Source organism: Siniperca chuatsi, linkage group LG23, assembly GCF_020085105.1.
Source record: "Siniperca chuatsi isolate FFG_IHB_CAS linkage group LG23, ASM2008510v1, whole genome shotgun sequence".
Classification (NCBI taxonomy): Eukaryota; Metazoa; Chordata; class Actinopteri; order Centrarchiformes; family Sinipercidae; genus Siniperca; species Siniperca chuatsi.
This window is the reverse complement of record NC_058064.1, coordinates 3,018,245-3,039,218: the sequence shown is the minus strand read 5'-3', so window position 1 is coordinate 3,039,218 and position 20,974 is coordinate 3,018,245. Positions and strand designations below refer to the sequence as shown.

Below are 20,974 nucleotides of genomic sequence, written 5' to 3'. Positions count from 1 at the left end.
ATTTCTAAGAGGATTTATGGACGTTTATTCTTGATGGACATCAGATGTAATGATATCCTTGGGAAGTGTAAGTCACACTGAATGATATCAACATGTGTTTCATGTCTGTGTGTTAAGATTTGACAGAGTTATGACTCTGAGAGTGCGATTTTTGACTCAAATTCACCTCACGCAGTATCTTTCCCTCCCCAACTGATTTTTAGTGTGTGATGTTGCTTCAGATGACGACTGAGAGGAGAGGACGTTTCATTTCTCTAAAAACATCTTTCCTCTTTCCTTGCAACTTCCCTCGGCTCCTCAGTGGGAAGGACAAAGACGTGAAGAAAAGACGCAAGTGAGGAAAACGTGGATGCAGTAAAGGGAGTTGAGATGCACCCCGTACCTTCTCTCTCATCTTCTCCATCTTGCGGGCGGCGTTGCGTCTCTGGTGGCGCTCTTCTATCCGTAGGCCGAACACAGGCTCCACCCCTCCACCCGTCCCCGACACGCCCTTCACGCGCCCCTCCTGACGCTCCGCCTCCCGCAGCTTGGTTTCCGCACTGATCGTCTCCACGTGGTACATGTGATATGTCTTCATCACCTAGGTAACAGCAGCACATGATAACACAGCCTCTGAACCAAATGGACCACAAAAACTGGAAAACAACATTACACTGCAGCCAGGACTGTTTACTCCTCAAGGTTATCGGGCTCACTCTAATCTGATTTTCAGTGTTTGGACAAGAAGCTTTTAAGGCCGGCACTCTGACTACAAATAAACCTTGACATTTGACAGACAAAAATCAGCAGATTTTATCCTGTAAGCCTCTTTGCAGACCTGAAAATAATGTCATACAAAAAGCAGATGTTCATGAACATCTCTGAATGTAACGCAGCGAGGACTTCTGCCTGGTGGCCAATTTTGCATTTAAAACGGATGCTTTTTGAGCTTTTAAAATATAAATATGACTTTTCTATGGCCCAGTTTCTGTATTGTTATATTTCAACCTTTCAGGCGATGCTTGTACTCAAGTAGTACTAAATTGTTTTCCTTTAAGGCCTTTTAAAGAATTTTCAAAGACCTGCTGACATCCTGCTTTTAGACTCCCAGAATCCACCATTGTCTTCACAGATGAATACAGTTTGTTCCACTTACAGTGTAAAGCTCATTCAGCAGCTTCATGAGGTCTTCCTGAAGCTGGAAGATGATCTCCTTACTCTAACAGAGGAGTAAAGAGAGAAAAATATCATCAGCACAAGGTAAATACATGCATTCACACAATATGACTTTAAACTTCTACTCCAACACATTTCAGAGGGAAATATTGTACTTTTTACTGCACTACATTTATCTGATAGATATAGTTACTTCTCAGATTAAGATTTTACATAAAATACATGTGATAAAATTACTAAATACAAACAAAAGTTTTCAACATGTTTGGCGAGTGACCCCTCACAAAGTGTTTAGTTGTTTCTTTGTCGTGTTTCAGATGTCTCTGAGTTGTTAGCAGTTCTACCAAAGAGATATTTCCCCTCTAAACTTCTCAGGTGGTTTCATTTCAGTAACAGTTTGAGGCCCAAAAAGGTAAAACTCTCTATCATTTCATAAAAAAGCAAAGATTAGAGAAAAGTCCAAAAAATTAAAACAGATTTGTGTTTCAGAACTTTGTTTCTTCTTCTTTCCTCTCCCATTAATCATCTCACGACCCCTCAGATTTATCTGGTGACTCTTTGGAGGGGCCCGACCCCTAGGTTGGGAACCACTGGACTAAACTAGCTAACTGTATATAAAGTAGATAAAACCAGCTCCACCGGGAGGAGCTACAAGAGTAAAATGCTGCTCTAATATTGATGCATCAGTGCATTTCCTCTCACATCTCCACCCCGGTAAAGAAAGCTCAGAAACGGCTGTATTTCTTAAGGAGACTTAAAGTTCTTATTAACTTTTACAGAGGAGCAGAAAGCATCATGACTGGAAACATCATCATGGGATGTGCACGGCCCAGGACCGGAGGGCTCTGCAGCGGGTGATGAAATGTACCCCCCCCCCCCAGCCACAGCCAGTTCACCCTGCTGCCGAGTCTCCTCAACTCATCCTCAGCACTCCATGTAAAATAACTTTTATTTCTACGACTTATTATATATTCATTAATCGACTGTATATAATTTTTGTACATAATATTTGTTTTCGAGTAGCATAAAAGGAACTACAATCAAAATCTCGTTATACAACCCTGTGTTGTAAAATGATCATTTAATCTATCTTGTGTTTTTAACTTGATATTTTAAGTACATTTTGCTGATAATACTTCTGTACTTCTACTTAAGTAGGATATTGACTGTAGGACTTTTACTGGAGTAATTGGTACTTAAACCTGCAATAACTGATAATTTTTTTGGCCACTTGGGGGCAGCACGAAGCAAGTTGTAAACACAACATTGACATATTATCTGCGTTTTCTTGTAAACCAACAAAAGATATTTTTACATTCAGTGTTACTTACCAAAACTCCCTGTGAGACCCTGGGGTCTAACACACAAACGCATGTGAATACATGCGTTTCTTGGTGTGTTACTGCCACCTTTAGATCAGTGGAAAAGTGTGAAACCATTGGCAGGATTGTGTATCGCGTCACCCACATACATGAGACATATAAAACAGTGTCCCACTCATGGAAAACAGCTCCAGAGTACTACTAAAGCTCAAAAACTCTCCAGGGTACCTTTATGTTGATGTGGCCAACTTGTTAGAAAACAGTTAAGCAGCTCCTGAGGGAAATATCTGGCTCTTTAGCTGCTAGATGCTCCGCTATGTTCACCAGCTGGACTCTGACTGCGTCTGTCTGCTGTTTGCTGCTGAGCAGCTCGTGTTCAGCGGCTTTTTAAAGCTCTGAAAACGACGCTATGAGAGCGCTGATAGTGAACTAAAACAGTAAAGTTGTGGGCCGGACAGATAAACAATGAGCTGAAACTCACTATAAAGCCGAGTGGAGCTGCAGATTCAGCTGGTCATTCATCACTACCAGAAACAATGGTGGAAAGTAATTAGGAACATTTACTCAAGTATTTCCATTTTATGCGACTTTATACTTCTACTCCATTATATCTCAGAGGTAAATATTGTACTTTTTACTTCATTACATTTGTCTGACAGCTTTAGATTACAATTTTTCCTTCCTGTCCAGTGAAAACCATGTATCTGCAGTGGTGATTGTGAGTGTTTGTGATGAGCTGAAGGATGAAGAGTTTCCTTCATGTGCTGAGAAAACTCTCCTCCTCCTGAAGCTGAATAAACTCTTTAACCCCCCCTCGGATCAGCTGGAAAACGCATCGTCACAGAGCTGAAAACAGGCTGTTTCTCTGAGCTCAGGGAGACTTTTTAGAGATACGTGGTTCTCACAGGACGGCGACGCTACAAACACGTGATGACCTTATAGACCATGATGCATTGCTGCAGGTTAAACTACCCAACAGTATATAAAGCAGTTAAAATGAGCTCAACCTGAAACATCTGCAGCAGTAAAAATGCAACACACACATGAATGCAGCAGGAATATGAATCCACTGCACAATGAGTACTTTTACTTTTGATACTTTAAGTACAGATAATACTTTTACTTATAGTAAGGTTTTGAATGCAGGACTTTTACTTGTAGTGGAGTATTTTCACAGCGTGGTGTTAGTACTTTCACTTAAGTAAAGGATCTGAATACTTCCTTTACGACTGACGAGAGACACCTTTCATATTGTTTCCATTTGATGCATTGTTATTACAAAAATACTGATTATAGCCACTTTAATTAAAGGGTCTGAGCACTTCTTCCACAGTGTAAAGAAACACTGGTGATCCATCAGGCAGGCCGACCAGCATCAGATAAATAAATGGATTTGACCACACATAAACAAATGAATTCATAAATGAAACAAGCCGAGCTCTGCCGCCTGCACTTCAGTCTCATGCATTAAACAGCCCCTCCAGTTTGGGGAGTTATGTGGCAGCGTGGCGCCGCATTAATATTACATTATGCCAAATGACTGTGGAATCCCAGGATGGATGAATCTCGTTCCCATAGCGCCCGCTGAGAAAAGATCAGCTGAGCCCGTCGCCATGGCCACGGGGCTGTCAGCGTTGTCATGGCCACTGAGCCGTCTGTCTCCTCCCAGAGTCCCTCTCCAGAACAGAGTTTCTGAGAGGATGTAGTGATGTGATGGAGGTCTTACTGCTTATAGCTGCTGGCAGCCGCTGCACTTTAGTTAGCATGAATAAAAGACGAGCCGGAAGAGAGATTAATAATGAACACGCCGAGCTAAAGTTGGAGGCGGTTAAGAGCGTGCGTGTGGGTGCGTGTTTAATTTGTTAAACTCCGAGGCAGCCTAACAGACCTCATGGGAACGCTGACTTTACTTTTCATTAGAATCAACTCGTGTACTTAAAAGAAGCCGTATGAAAAACATAACAAGCCTAGATGTCGGCACACAAGGAAAACTCCCAGTGGTGCAAAGTAACAAGGTACATTTACTCAAGCACTGTACGTAAGTACAATTTAGAATCTTTCCATTTTATCTTACTTTATACTTCTACTCCACTACATTTATTTAAGAAGAGCTATAATTACTTTTCAAATTAACACTCACATTTACATTCTTAACACATGATCAGTTTATAAAATATGGTCCATCGTTACAGATTAAACTAGTTATATAAATAATCTCCACCTTCACCAATGACAACATGTAACATAATAGTATAACACTGACAGTATGCACTCTGCATAATGAGTACTTTTACTTTGGATACTAAGTACAAGATAAGTACATTTTGTTGTGAATACTTCTGTGTAAGTAAATGATTTGAATACGTCTTCCACAGCTGGTACTTGTGTAAATACTGAGATACTTGTCCTTAAGTATTTCATTTTTCTGCTCCTTTCTACTTCTAAAATATTGTACTTTTCACTTCACTACATTTATCTGACAGCTTTAGTTACTATTTCTTTTTTGCAGATTGAGATTTTACATTTGGTTTATAGAACACGATGCACTGCAGTCATTTTAGTCCTTAAATTAATCCATAAAATCTTATTCTATTCTAATAAAAGGCACAAAATCTGCAAGTGCTGAACATTAAGAATATTCCAACCTGTTTTTAAAGCTAGACGATGCAACTTTAGCTGAGCAGCAACTGCTGTGCCCAAGTGACAAATATGTGATAACAGAAAATACTCAGTGTAATACACAGCAATATCTATCTATAGTTTGCTAGCATTAGCCACCATAAGCTACTGGTCATACCAGACCAACTGAGGCTGTAGCGTCAAATCAGCTTTTGGAAGACAAAGATTGTGTTATTTCCTATTTGCCTCCCAAATTTCGTACATGTAGCTGAAACATAGTGCGAGGGCTACTTCGTTGAAATGTTGTAGGGGGCGCTAGTTACAGAGTCTCACTTTCATTTATACTTTAAGCATTTTCTAAAATTAAATTTTTCATAATTCTAGTGCAGCAACCTGCCTCATTCTCTCTGGCTTCAAGCTTTTTTTTTTTAACAAATTGATTTAAAATAAAAAGGACATAATTATAAAAAAACATGTCTTTATGAGACTGGGGACCCTCGTTTCTAGGACATTTAAAAAAAAAAGAAGCATGCACCGTTTTGTTTTGTAAAGTTTTACATAAGTTGATTTAAAATAAAAACTAAAATATCGTTTAACGGCAATTAAAGATTTGTTCACTTGTTTTAAGAAAATGAGGTTTTAGGACTCAATCATTTAATAGAAAACACCACCAAAGAAGCCATTTCTCTGCATAATGAGCAATATTACTTTTCATACTTTAAGTACATTTTTCTGATGATACTTCAGTACTTTTACTTAAGATTTTGAATGCAGGATTTAACATATCAATGAATAAAGAATACATTTTTTCTACAAAAAATAACACATGTAAAGAAAACTGCAGGATTCATCAGATTTTGCTTTCCCCCCCTTTTGCACAGCCAGTGTACATGCTTCACTTCACAAACCATTACTGGTGACTGCGGCAGATTTAAAGCCCGACACAGAGGGGATGTGGGGTCTTCTACTGGAACATTTATATAGATTTACAATAAAACGTTTGCTTTATATAGGCAATAAAACATCACCTTAACTACAGCTTATTACGGAGGTCCCACGATGGGCCGCGTCAGAAGCTTTTCCATCCTGACAAAAAGAGCCTAAAACCTGTCCAGTCGTCATTAAAGTAGCACCATTTTTAATTTTCATTTAAGGAAGGTTGTTTTTGTGTGTATATATAAATGACCCAATCTGGCAACACTGGCTGTAGAGCTCAACAATTAATTGTTTAGTCGATAGACAGAACATTTTTATCTGCAACTACTTTGATAATCATTCGTCTTTTTTAATTTTTTTTTTCAAAATTGCCAAATATTCACTGGTTCCAGCTTCTCAAATGTGAGGAGTTGCTGCTTTTCTTTGTCTTTTGTGATAATAAACTGAATATATTTGTTTAAGACAGTTGGCTAGACAAAACTAACAATTTGACAACGTCACGTTAGGATTTAGGAAATTGTCATTCTCTGATATTTTCTCTGATATTTTATAGATCAAAGAATAAATGAATTAACAGAGAAAATAAACGATATATGAATTAATAAGAAAAATAATTGCTAGTTGCTGTCCTAAAGCACTGTGTATTCATGGTCAATATATAGTTTCATTTTTGAAAAAGCCTCAGAAATGTCCTAAAACAGCTGCTCGGTGTAGTTTTTAATCAAACAAACAGGAGGAAATGGCATATTTGTTGGGAACTATTTTCAGCGGCGGATTAATCCACATTTGGTGCTCTAGTGAGTATTTGGAAGAAATGAGGTTGTCTGAGTCAGTGTCTTCTTTTAAGTCTCTTCTCAAAACGCATTTTTATCGGAAAGCATATCCTGATCTTATCTGAGCTGTCTGTTTATTTTATTGGTTTTTAATTTATTGTTATTATCTCTTATTTTGATTTTGTCCTTTATGTATTTTATCATTTACTGTGGTCTTTTATTTCTCTCTCTGTGAAGCACTTTGTACTTTGTTTTGATAAGTGCTCTATAAATAAAGTTTATTATTATTATTCTTATTATTATTTGGGGCCGCAGGATGGTGTATGTGGGATTGAGTCAAAATAAACTACAGTGTGTGTGTCCAGTAGTTTTTGAACAACAATGGAGCTCTATGGCACAGAGGAATAATGAATATCAGCTCACCCTCTTCAGCAGGCGGGCAGAGTCCTCGCTGATGTGTGTGAGACGGGTGATGACGTTGTTCAGGTAGAGGTCACTGAGGGTGGCGTGGTCCTTACTCTCCCTCCTCACCTGGAAAGGAGAGAGAGGGGGGTGGAGGAATATCTCTGATTTTTTTTCATATTTTCTATTATAAAAAAGTTCTCAAGCAAACACACAAACACATGCAACCGACCTGGTTTAACAGCAAGTACCAGCAGTTCACTGGAGAGAGCAGGTTTTGATCCTTTCTGGAAGAGAGAGAGAGAGAAAGATCCTTTAAACGACGCAAAAACACTCCATTTTCTGCCAAGTACACCTTCTGTGTTAACAGTTATCACCCTACTGTTGCAGCTGGTAACAATTACACTTTTTACCAAATAGTACACAAATCACAACAAACACCAATGATATATGCGTTGATTTCTTAGTAAAAATGAATTTTCGCCAACACACACACACACAGTCCTACTTGTATTGCTGATGGTCTTTCGTGCTGCGTGTTTTGGCCATGAACCTCTCCGCGAGCTTCTCCAGGTTTCTGGAGTATTCGGTTTCGATCTCGGCCTTCTTCCTGAAGAAGTCCTGCAGGTCCTGAAGCAGCTGGACTCGCATCTCTGTCTGCTGCTCCAGACAGCGCTGCTGCTCCACCAACTGGGCCCGCACATCTACACACACACACAAACACACCGATGGATGTCGTCGTGAATTAGACACTTGTCGCAATTTGTTTATCCATGGCAGATAAGTGGAATGTTTTTAGAGGCAGTATTGTGAAATCCATTAAATCTTTCATTTTACCTCCACAAAGATGGCAGATCATCTATCTTTGCTTTTGTATAGTTCATTCATCCTGTTGTTCTCATGCAGTGAAAAACAAGACTATGGGCCATATTTTCGTGGCGGCGCAACAACCAAGAGCAAGCAGGCCTCCGACCGTTTGGTATTTTCCTGACCATGAAGTTCGCTTTGCCCGTCTGTGTGGTATTTAGGTTCCCAACGCAGAGCGCACGGTGCACAGGTGAGAGGAGAGAAACAAACAGGTGGGCGGTCTGTTTCTGGAGCAACATCACTCCGCAGGCAATCTGATGATTTTATCAACAAAAAGCAAACTAAACACTTTGAGTAAATAACGTTTAATGTGGTTAAAGCAGGAACGCCGGGAAATCAGTCTGTATTTATCTATAAAACAACAGTATCTGTTGTCCACAGCTGCTTTATACTGTATGAAAAGCTTCTCCTTCAGTTCATTAAATCAAAAACAACACCAGGCTGCTACAGAATAAACACACACCTCTACACACATCAGACGGGTCAGTTATAACTGAACTGAATGTTATTTATGCGGGAGACGTCTGGTTACAGCAGCTCATTAATCCGGTGTGTCAGCGCCTCTTTTCCAACTTTCTTTTAGCAAAAGTGCCCTTTCATGTTTTATTCATGAAATGAATAACGGTGCAAACGATGCTGTGTCACATTTTACAGTATGATGCGACAATATACAACGTGAGATACAGAAGAATTAAAACTGAAATATTGATGTGGCCATACAAACGGATTCATCACCATTTTTCTATCATTAATGTAGATCATCTGTAGAAGCGACTTTCCATTTGTTGAGCTGTTTTCATCACGTTTCTCTGTGATTGGCTCAGCTGTTTCAGAGCGATGAGACCATACCTGCCAACACTCCCATTTTCCCCGGGTTTCTCCCGTTTTAAGCTAAATCCTAACGTCAGCATGCTAACATGCTGATGTTAAGTTTAGTTTAGCATGCTAATATTTGCCAATTAGCTCAAAAAATACATAAAGTACAGCTAAACCTGATGGGAATGTTATTAGTTTTGCAATGTGTTGGGCAATTTCAAATTTTGACCTGATGATGAAAAGTAAGCAATCACCAAAGAGATTAAAATTCATTCAGAGGGGAACATGAAGGTTTGTACCACATTTAATAGCAATCCATCCAACACTTGTTGAGACATTTCACTCAAAACCATAGATGTCAACCTCATGGTGACGCTAGAGGGAAGGTCAGAGGATCATCAAACTCAGTATGATTCTTCCTCTGGGGAACATGAATGTCTGCACCAAATTTAATAACGATTCATCCAATAGTTGTTGAGATATTTAAGTCTGGACCAAAGTGGTGGACCAACAAAGAGACCTACATTGATATCTATAGCGTCATGCCTCTGGTGTGGCTAAAAGTCTTTCAAATTTATCCAAAAAAAATTCTCAGAGCCCAAAGAGACGTCTTCAAATTGCTTGTTTTGTCCCTCTAACAGTCCAAAGATATTCAGTTTACAGCAACATAAAACAGAACAGGATCCTCATATCTGAGAAGCTGGAAACAGCGAATGTTTAGCGTGTTTTCTTGATAAATAACAATAAATTGATTAATTTTTGGTCTTTCAACTAATCAATTAAATCAGCTAATTGTTCAGCAACACCCCTCTTCCCCCCTTCACTCTCTCTGTCTCTTTAATCCCTTATAAGTACTGATGAAGACTGTCCATTTTTCTTAGAGGAGTCACCTTGGACGACATCCTCTGACTGCATTAAAAAACCCACACACATAAACACTCTCCACATGCACACACACACACACGCACACACACACACGCACACTATCAGTCAGTCCTACAGTCAGCATGGTAATGCCTGCCTGCATGCTTCACTGGTCGTGCTGTTTCAGAGCTGGATCTATCTGCAGCAGGAGGGAGAGAGCGGGTACAGAATACACAATGATAACCCCACCTCTCTCTCTCTCTCTCTCTCTCACACACACACACACACACACACACACACACACAGACAGACAGACACACACCAATCCCTGGGGGACCCTATCCACTCCACTACCTGTTGTCTTGGCAACCACACACTGTGTGTGAACCATGTGATGAGGAAGGTGAAGACAAGAGCTAAGAATCTGCCGCATCGACACACACACACACACACACACACACACACACACACACACACACACAGTTTGCCAGACATGCTTCATAGATCTCTCTAGAAAAATTGCCATGGCCTTTGGTCCGCACAAGTCTATGAAACTCTCTCTCTATTACTGTACGTGCTTGTGTGTGTATATTGATTCTGGCTTTGCTGCTGTTAGCTTACTAATTTAAAATGGCTGCCATTTCATGTTGCTCTCACACAGTGTGTGTGTGTGTTAAGCTGCAACACTTTCATATAAATGAATGTCTGCTTTGCTGCTCTGAGTCCCCAATGGCTGTAACACATCTTACCCTGGCAGGGAAAATACTTGTTTCTGATTGGCTGGTTGGCCAATCAGGACATCCCAAATATGGTTCGAGGTGTCCCAATGGTAAACGATTTAATCACTCCTCTAAATTGGTGTTGAGCCTCTGTTGAGATGCAACCATAGCAACACTACTGATGCTTTATGCTCTGTTATGGTTAAAGGAATAGTTCGATACCTATTGCGAGAGTCAGATGACAGAAGATCAATAACACTCTCAGGTCTGCTGCTACAGCCAGCGGCCAGTTAGCTTAGCTTAGCACAAAGACTGGAAATAGGGGGAAACAGCTAGCCTGGCTCTGTGCAACATCCACCTACCAGCACCTCTAAAACTCACAAATTAATGTTTATTTACATCATACAAAAACCAAAGTGTAAAAATGTCCCTTCCATTCAAATATCGGGACGTTTTGTCGTACTTTATCTTGTAGACGGTGGTTCAGCTTAACATCTGGTTATGAAAAGCTTTGTCATTGGCTTTTTTAAATGTTTTAATTGAGTTTTGCTTTAAGAGGCTACAGACAGAAGTTGTCTTTTCCATCATTTTTCTTTTAGGATCTGTAAAAAATGCCAAAATAACGGGGGTTAAACTTAATCCAGCAGAATCTCATTGGAGAAGTTTGTTTTACCTGCTTTTATAGAGTTTTGCAACCATTATTATAGAAAGCAGACCTCTTTATATGCACATTTTCATTGCTACTTCATATTTAACTTATTACATCAAATTACCAGAGAGTGAATGATTGTTGTGATCCTCTCTCCCAAAAGTTTAGCATTTCACTTACAACAGTCAATATTTAGTAACTAAAGGCCAAATATTCTCAAAGGTGATTGATTTTATTTCGTGGAATAAAACAAACACGCTAGTGAAGCTCTGTGGAGCAGACTTGCTTTTCTTGCAAACCCCATTCATACTTTCCGTGGGGATTTCAGACACCACATCAAAGAGTGTAAACGTTAAGCAAAATGATGTGAGACTTTGCATAAACGTCTATCAGAGGCAGAGCTGCTCCAGAGACTCCACACTGAAATATTTACACAACTATCAGATGGATTGCCGTGAAAGTTTCTACAGACAGTCCTGTTCCCCTGAAGATGAGTTGTAATAACTTTGGTGATCCTCTGACTTTCCCTCTAGCGCCATCATCAGGTCAGTTCATTTGTCCAATACTTTGGTTTATGACCAAATACCTGCAAAAAATGGCATTCCCATCAGCCTCAGCTGTACTTTGTGTTTAGTGCTAATTAGCAAATGTTAGCATGCTAACACGCTAAACTAACATGGTACATGGAACATAGTAAACTTTACACCTGCTCAACGTCAGCATGTTAGCATTGTCATTATGAGCATGTTAGCATGCTGGCGTTAGCATTTAGCTCAAAGCACCTCTGTGCTAAAGTACAGCCTCACAGAGGTGCTAGCATGGTTGTTGACTTGTTGAAACAAAAATCACAAGCATTTGCTAGTTCCAGTTTCTCCAATGTGAGGAACCACTGCTTCACTTCTGAGTATCTGAGTATCTGGGTTTTGGACACAAATAATTTGAAGATGTGACCTTGATTATGATTTGCATTTTTCACTATTTTCTGCCAATTTATAAACCAAACATTAAAACAAGAAAATAATCACATTAACTGTCTGTTGATTAACTGATAATGAAAATAAGTGTTAGCTGCAGCAGTGGAGTGTGGGAAAGAAAAACAATTTGGTTTGCTGTTGCAGAAAATGAAGAGGATTCAAGCGGATCCACTGAGGAGGCGAGATTGTATCAATGAAACTCCTTCGGCTTGGATCACAGTCAACTGAACGTGAAAGGAGGAAATCCGCCGCACTTTACCTTTTGATGTCTGAAACGCTTCTTCTTAGAAACCTCCTCGTGTGTCCTCGTAACACCCCCAAAGACAAGACTCAGCCTCTTTGATCAGAGGAGCTATAGTCAGCACAGCACAAAGTATGCAGACAATATACCGAGCATAAAGAATTTGTCTCGTGAAATCTCTGGACTGATTCAATCTGAAAGCTCTACAGAGAACGTTTTGTTGCTCTTGCCGACAGGATGGTCATGCACCATCGAAGGTCAAAGCGTGAAACTGGTAAGGAGGATGAGGAAGTTGCACAATCATCAATTTCAAGATTAAACGTTAATTTTGTTCAAAGTGACATTTTGCCACGTTCACACAAACAGAAGTCCATTTGGCTGCTTTTTATCGCATGCAATCTTTTACATTTGCCGCTCTTAACACCATCAATGCCGGCTTAAAATTTGGATCAGTCACGTCATCACTACCTGAGTCCTGGACAAAGTTTAACAAGATTAATTTCAATCACCTCGGATACTCCACATTAGTGAGATTATGTGCACACAGCTCTGGTCTGAGGCCGCTTATAAAAGCTGGAACAGATCCCAAAAAGCCTGTAACGTGTTGAGATCAAAACAACAGAACATTTAAAGTAGAAAAAAAAACACCATGTGCACGAGTATGAAACCAAAAACCTTGATGAGCACCTGGAGACGACGGGTGTCTAGCTCCAGCTGTGAAATGATTTTAACTGCATTCTCTTTGTACATCTAGAAACACTCGACGACACTTGATTTCATCAAAAGTATTGCTCTGTCCGTCAGTACTTGTCTGGTTGGTTCCCACACTGAAATCGTCCGATTTATCTCCAGTGCCAAAACGTTTTAAGATTTAATCTCAAATTAAACCAGCCTCCGTGCAGTTACGGCTGGGTGATGTGAACAAAAAATTAAATCTCAAATTTTTTTGGGACTTTATGACTGAAACTTCATGTTTTTAGGGACTTTGTGCGCAAGACAGCCGAGCAACAAAAGACGTGCACCACCTGCAAGGCTGTCATCGTTGTGCAGGTTATCACACGCAGCTATAGACTGTCAGTACCAGATGATTCAGCTAAGCAGAGAACAGACATCCAGTTTAATGATCAGTTCCAGCACAGACAGAGCAGAAAACAGAACAAAAAACACCCTAATTCATGTGTGAATTTAAAGGTCAGAGTGGTAACCAAACGCTTTGTCGTTGAAATTGTGACCAAAGCACACAGTTGCTGAATTCACCGAAAATTAACCCAGAATCCAACAGTGAATAGAACAGAATTTTAAGGTCTGTGATTGGATGTTTCTTGCTAAAAAAGCACCGTGAGAGTTGTAGTTAACTTCTTCCCCAAAGCTTTTATGTACACAAGATTTTACCTTTGACTTTTTATCAAAGAACCATTCATGTCTATCCAAGCCTCGGAAGTGCTTCAACTGCCCGTCACCTCCCGTTGTCTATGGGAAAAATGAATGGGATTTATACTTCAGGAACCACGGGCCCCTGAAATTGCTCCTCCAAGAGCAGAGACAAGGTCTGCTGAGCCTTGCAGTTCTTGATGCGCTGTTTGATGTCACAGAACACTTAGGAGGAACAATACTGGGGTGCTTAGAGTCTCGGATAAGGTTTCACATTTGTTTGTCTGTTATCTCTGTGTTTTTGTGGCAGCTGTCGATGGTTAACACGAAAAAAAAACAAAACGCCTCAATGTGATCGGGACCAGATCTGTAGGGGGGAAAGCATCGCAGAGCGCTTTATACTGCTTGTCAACTTTGTGCAATTTTAAGTTGGCACAATAAATTGATTAATCAATTAAAAGAAAAAATTAATCTGCAACACTTTTGATCGAGTCATTAGTCAGAATTCTCTGGTTCCAGCTTCTCAAATGTGAAGATTTGTTGCTTTCCTTTGTCCTGTAGGATGTTGGACCATCGTTCAGAGGAAGAAAAAGCTATTTGAAGACGTCACCTTGGGCTCAGCGAAACGGACATTTTTCACTGTTTTATGGAATTTTATAGACGACTCATCAATTAAGTCCATAAAGTAACTGTCACATTAACTGATAATGAAAATTATCATTAACTGCATCGTCTATTCTCAGATGGCTGACTTCCTTCCATCCTCTGAGCCTCTCAAACTGGTGGAGGTCCTCTTCACTTCCAGCCAGTGACGAATTCGTTAATTATCCTCCTGAATGATTCATTACGTCCATCTTATCCACCCCAACCGCGTCTCTGTTCACTTTTATAATGAGAAAAAGTGTTTATCTGTGTGTGTGTGTGTGTGTGTGTGTGTGTGTATATACATATAATTATATATGTGTGTGTGATGTCACAGGAACAGGAAGCTCACACCGTCTTCCCGAGGTGGCCGTTACCATGACAACCAGGTCCAAGGACATGGGGGCAGAGTGCCGCTCGATCATCAAGAAACACACACACACACACACACACACTGATTGGGGCCTTTGATTCGGCCCTCCAGAACATTTTACTCAGTGAAGAGTCACTTCATCTACTCCCCTCCTTCCATCCCTTCCTCTCTGTTTGGCTTGCAGGTATGCAGATGTGAGGTCACTAATCACCTGCATGCAGACGCAGGCAAAAACAAGAGCTGCAGCCGCAGCATGCAGCAGGAAACATCTCTGCCCCCCGCACAGCTCTTTTCTCTTTTTCACTTCCATTTTCTCATTAAGACGATCCTCATCTCATTCAGACAGGGGAGGTGACGCTCCAAATATCCGGAGCACGCTCAGTGCACCGGAGCATTATCAAGCATAGAAATATGTATCCTCAGCACTGTGCATAATCTCTCTGCTACTTTTCCGCTCACCTCACCTCGGCAAGTAGACCTCACCCCCTCGTGAGAGAGCGGCGGCCACCTCCTGTGTATACATTACATACCACCTCCTGCATCGACCAATCAGGAGCCAGAACAGGGAGGCAGACTTGGAAAGCACATAGTTACAACGCAGATCTATATGCTCGGCTCTCGGCAGGAGGCGACAGGACGCAGAGAGGGCCGGTCGGCGGAGGAGCAGGGGGCTTTAACTGAGCGGTCATTTCAATGCAGGGCATCCCCGAGTGTGTTTTGGCAGGGTGCCAGAGCAAGGGCCACACACACACACACACACACACAGGGATCAGTGTGTATATAAACAAGACACACACACTCCACTACTCTCCATTAAATTTAATCACTCAAACTCTGTCGATTCATTGTGTGCAAGTGTTTGTGTACAGAAAATGGTATGTCACACCGAAAGAGCACAGCAGGGTGAAGGAGAGACAAGGAAGGAAGGAAAGAAAGAAAGGAGGGAGAGAGTGTGCATGTGAGGAGAGAAATTATTTCTGAATGAAGCAGCTTGGATTTTGACAATTTGAACTTTGAAAAAAAAAAAGGTAATCTTGTGTAGAGTAAACACACATTTCCTCCTCCTCATACCGTTGATTTAGGTGAAAAAGCGAGAGCGGTTCATTTTAGACGCTGAAAGTGATGGTTGTGGCGGTGGTGCTGGTGATGGTGTGGGCGTAGGTGACAATATGGAAGTGTGAAGAGCCATGTGGAGTGGGAAGAGCGAATGAGATGAATAAATCTTGTCAGAGATTCGGAGGTTGAACAAGAAAGGTTGTGCCCTGGCTGTCTCCAATGGTATTTGCAGGTGTCTGAATAAGGTGTCGCACTGGTAAAGGTCGGACATTTTGAACTGTGCCTCTACAGCAGGTCTTTGCAGGTAAAGAGGTGCACAACAAGGTGGTTTACGAACATCTCATCACCCCTCTGGTTCAGAAAATGAGGCAGCCTGTTGTAGTTTTACTAAAAGGTCATTTGACTTGTCCGTCACCGCCCCAACGTAGCAGGAATGATGGTAACCATGGCGCCAGAAGGAGGAGTAAGTAGAGGAGGAGGACCAGGAGGAGGAGGAGGAGAGGAGGTTGTCCCACGGTCACGGCAACCACTATTTCAGGACTGAGTTTGTCACCTAAAACATGTCCCCAGTCCATCAGGTAATCTATGGAGACCACAAACACACACACACACACACACACACTGCTGCAGTCACAGCCTCAGAGGAATACCAATAGAAAGACTCCCAGACGGCCAGAGACGAGGACACACTCGCCTCAGGTCTGAGTGTAAAACCCACCTGCTCTCTCACACACACACACACATACACGGGAGAAAGAGATCAAGGTGCTCTGCAGAATAGATACACCCCCCTCCACACACACACACACACACACACACACACATAACCCATCCTCCTCCCCCCTCAGGCGCCATGCAGCACTCAGGATGAACCCAGAAATCCTGACGTCTCATGGTGAGGTGTCAGCTCCCTACACACCCTGCACACGGCTGAATTCAATGCATTGGCATGAGTGGTGAACATGCTGGCAGACAGGTGTGTGTGTGTGTGTGTGTGTGTGTGTGGCTGGTTTGTGTGAGCATGCATAGGTGAGAAAAGGTGGGTGTGACAGCGAGAATTGGGTGCAGAGGTGCGAGAGGTGTTAATGTTAAAACAATGTGTCTTAAAATGATGATCTTACCTTTCACTTGGCTCTCGTATTCAGCGAGGATTTCTTTGTCCTTCTTGCTTTTGTTTGAGTTTGACATGTCGCCACAGTGGAGGTGACTGGCCAGCAGGTAAGGAGGGAAAACAATTCTTAAAAAAATCCCGTTTTATTTCCCTCCGTGTTCACCGCCCGAGGCTTCACCCGCAAACATGCCCGTTAGATCCATCCAGTGCCGCAACAACACAGCCAGTAGTGGCCCCGCACCTCCACGCTGAGGAGCAGGAGCAGGAGGAGGAGGAGGAGGAGGAAGAGGAGGGGGGAGCACGCGCGTGAAAAATCACGCACACTCAGAGAGAAATTACCCACACGTGACCGCCGCCGCCGCGAGGACCCGCAAAAGCCATCCTGCCGATAAAAACACGAGAATGTGATAAAAAGCTGCACAATTAGCTTCTGTTTTCTTCCCGTGAAGCTCGTGCAAACATTCAATCACACCCGCGCGCATGCACACACATGCACCGGTCTGCAGGGAGGGAGGAGCGGGCACACGCCCACTAGGTAGAAATGCAATGGACCCCACACACACACACACACACACACACACCCCGCTGAGACGCTGTTTGATGTTATCTTCACCCCGCCGTAACCTTTCACACATGCAGCCGCGCACGCGCGCGCGCACACACACCGGACCAGTCTACGCGCGTGAAGATAATACCAATAACCGGTAAATGAAAGGCCGGTGAGGAAATGGGTGTGTCCGCGCTGGAGGCGGGATTAGAGACATGATTGACAGCTGAGGTGACCAGTGAGTCTCGGAGCATCCTGGAAATACACTGCACATGATTTTGAACCCCGAATGGAGCAGTGATGGAGTAAAATCTCTTCTCCAAATACTTTATGTGTGTTTAAATCGAGGATTTCTACATTCTTTCTCTGTCACCACCTCAGAAAGGCCTAACTGCCATGAGTGGCCCAGTACTACCACCTAAAGTTTGGCAGTGACAGACAGATAAATCCTTTGGAAATTGTAAGTAGGGCTGCAACTACGTTTATTTTTCATGATTGATTCATCTGCTGATTATTTTCTTGATTCATTGTTTGGTCTATGAAATGCCTGTTACAATTTCCTAAAGTCCATGTCTTCAAATAGCTTGTCTTGCCCAATCATCAGCCCAAAACTTTCTTAACTGTCTGTCGATCAGCTAATCGATTAACCGACTAATAGTTTGACTTCTAATTGTGAGATTTGTGACACAAGGTTTTATTTTCACCTTGCCACAGAAACCTTGAAATCACATGGCCTATTTTTGTAAGGAAGGTGTTCGAAATAAAAATGATAACCTGGGAAGGATGTTAATTTTTTACAACATGTACTCTTTCTATTAAAGTCTGACTTCATTGACTTTGAACAGATCATTGAGGGAAGGGGGCTAAATCCATTCGTACTGCAGCACTGAATAAGCAAGTTAACCACATAACTTTAAGAATGTAATGAAATATCAACCTGCACGTCTTAATCAGTCAGGTTTGATGGTGAGGGCACCTGCTATGTGCATGGGGGAAAGTAACTAAGAACATTTACTCAAGTACTGTGCTTTAAGTACAGTTGTGAGGTACTTTATAATTCTACTCCACAACATCTCAGAGGGAAACATTGTACTTACATTTATTTTACAGCTATAGTTGCTTGTTACTTTTCAGATTACAGGAAGATTTCACATAAAAAACATACGATAAGCTTACAATACAAACGTATCACAATAACACACGTAATGCACACGTTGCTAAAGATTAAACCAGTTGTTCCCAATGTTTTTGGCTTGTGACCTCTTACAAAGAAGAAGCGTCCGGTTGTGTCTCCTCGTCATGTTTCAGAAGTCTCGGAGTTGTTAGCAGACATTTCCCCTCTAAACTTCTCACATGGTTTCATTTAAACAACTGTTTGAGGCCCAAAGAGGTACAACTCTTATAATATTTCACAAAAAAAAGCTAAAATTTGAGAAAAGTCTAAAAAGTGAAAACAGATTTGTGTATCAGAACTTTGTTTTTTCTTTCCTAGGTTATGAACCACTGGACTAAACTAACTGATTGTATATACAGACGTTAAAACTAGCTCCACCCCGAGCAGCAGCAGCAGTACAATGCTGCTGTAACACTGATGCATCCGTATTAACAATCTAATAATATCATAAATAATAATATATCAGTCACAGGGAACATTTTTCTGCTGAAGAAGTAAAATCAGTCACAGTGACGACCAGTTCAGTTGTAATATGGCACAGTGTGCATTACAAACATTTCTATCCAGACTGAATCTTAGTCAGGTCAAAATCTCCAAAAAAAAAAAGAGTTATCATTCATGGTCATTTGTCTCCACCTAGTGGTTAAACGGTGATAAACTTCACCTGAAGGATTTTCTGCACAAGTAGCCTCTGATCTGAGGTTATGTTCATATTCCTGTGACTTCCTGATTGTTTGGGGTCCCGCAGACTCCAATACTGTATTAATACTGAGTAACAATAATAATTATAACTGCAAAATCAACCATTTTCCCCTCAAATATTGTTTTTCTTCTGAAAGTAACACTTCCCTTTGCCACAAACTGGACTTGCACATTTGAGAAAGGTGACAGAATAAATAAATAAATAACCAAACGTAAAGTATGTGATTACACAAATATTAATATAGATCCATCCATCCATCTGTCTAGTTTATTAATAACCAGGAGTTGTCCTTTAACAACTGTCTTGTTAAAGGTTGCCTTTAACAACTTTAACAATTGTCTTAAAGTTGTCCTTTAAGACTCAAGCTGTTTACAGGAAGGGCCAGAGCCGCCTCTGTTTCCTGAGGAGGCTGAGGTCCTTCAACATCTGCCGGACAATGCTGAGGATGTTTTATGAGTCTGTGGTGGCCGGTGCTGTCCTGTATGCTGTTGCATGCTGGGGCAGCAGGTTGAAGGTAGCAGACGCTAACAGACTCAACAAACTGATCCGTAAGGCCGGTGACATTGTGGGGGTGGAGCTGGCCGTGCTGGTCAAACAAAGGAGCACCTTCAGCGGAAGACTCATCCCCCCACAATGCACCACAGAGCGCCACAGGAAGTCATTCCTGCCTGTGGCCATCAGACTCTTTAACTCCTCCCTCTAAGTGTCAGTCTGTATGAACCTAAGTCATTAAACTGGACATTGATCATTAACATCTCTGCCATACTGAAAATATTGTGCAATATTCTGTGTTAATACTGCTGTGCAAGATACTCTTTTCAGTTTAAAATGCCCTGTTTATTCATACCTCTATTACTGCTGTGCAATATCCTCCATCTCATTATAATCTTAATAAGCTGCACTTAACTTGACAGTTCATGCACTGTTACTTTATGCCGTATTATTATCATCAACCGGTAAACTCACTTTGTACTTCACACTTATTTTATTTTATACTTATACCCACCTGGTACTTCATTTATTTTCTGACCTGTATTATAGTGTATTATATTTTTTGCTTGGTACTTCTCTTCCTGTGTGCACTCACCTACTGTAACAAGAGTTTCCCCTCGGGGATCAATATAGTCTTTCTGAATCTGATTGTGATTCTAACCAGCAGAACTTCAGTCTGAGTTACACTTCTACAGATATGTACCTCCTGTGCAGCAAATAACAAGAAAAGAAAGATTTTAAAAGAGAAATATAAGAGACCTGAAGTCCTGCATCACATCCAGGTTGAACTCTCTGAGGCTGGTAGCACACAGGGTAAGCTGGACATGAGGTGGGACTTCACGGCGGACATTTTGACTTGTCATACTGTAGCAGGAGCCAGGATCTTAAGATCAATGCACAAAGCTGCTGAGAGCAACTTTTACTAAGGAACGCCTGAGCTAAGAGAAGGGGCGGGGTTGACCCTGTTGCTACGGATGACATCATGTTTCATGAATGAAGTTAGTCACTATGTCTCCAGTGATTGGTTGACAGGTGACCGGTCTGTGTTGGTGAATGTGAAATAAAATATTAATTAAAACACAGGAGCATGAGGAACAAATTAGACAGATTTCATTAAAAATGTTTTGGATATTTTATAAACTGCGTCACAGATTTCTTACATGAAACA

At 41.3% G+C, this 20,974-nt stretch overlaps 1 protein-coding gene across 4 annotated transcripts in view; it reads right to left on the bottom strand.

Moving 5' to 3' along the window:
- The window catches only part of LOC122871359 (SLIT-ROBO Rho GTPase-activating protein 1-like), a 36,753-nt gene extending 19,004 nt beyond the window's left edge, over positions 1–17,749 (bottom strand). Inside the window, exons 1-7 of one of the 4 annotated variants that reach the window (XM_044186387.1) lie at positions 17,472–17,749; positions 16,901–17,272; positions 7,716–7,911; positions 7,440–7,494; positions 7,229–7,336; positions 1,136–1,198; positions 383–580 (exon numbers count right to left, since the gene is read on the bottom strand). In XM_044186387.1, the coding sequence (XP_044042322.1) occupies positions 383–580; positions 1,136–1,198; positions 7,229–7,336; positions 7,440–7,494; positions 7,716–7,911; positions 16,901–16,967 (687 nt within the window). In that variant the 5' untranslated portion in view covers positions 16,968–17,272; positions 17,472–17,749. The other 3 variants (XM_044186389.1, XM_044186386.1, XM_044186388.1) reach the window with 3 other exon arrangements.
- Positions 17,750–20,974: the final 3,225 nt, after the last annotated feature.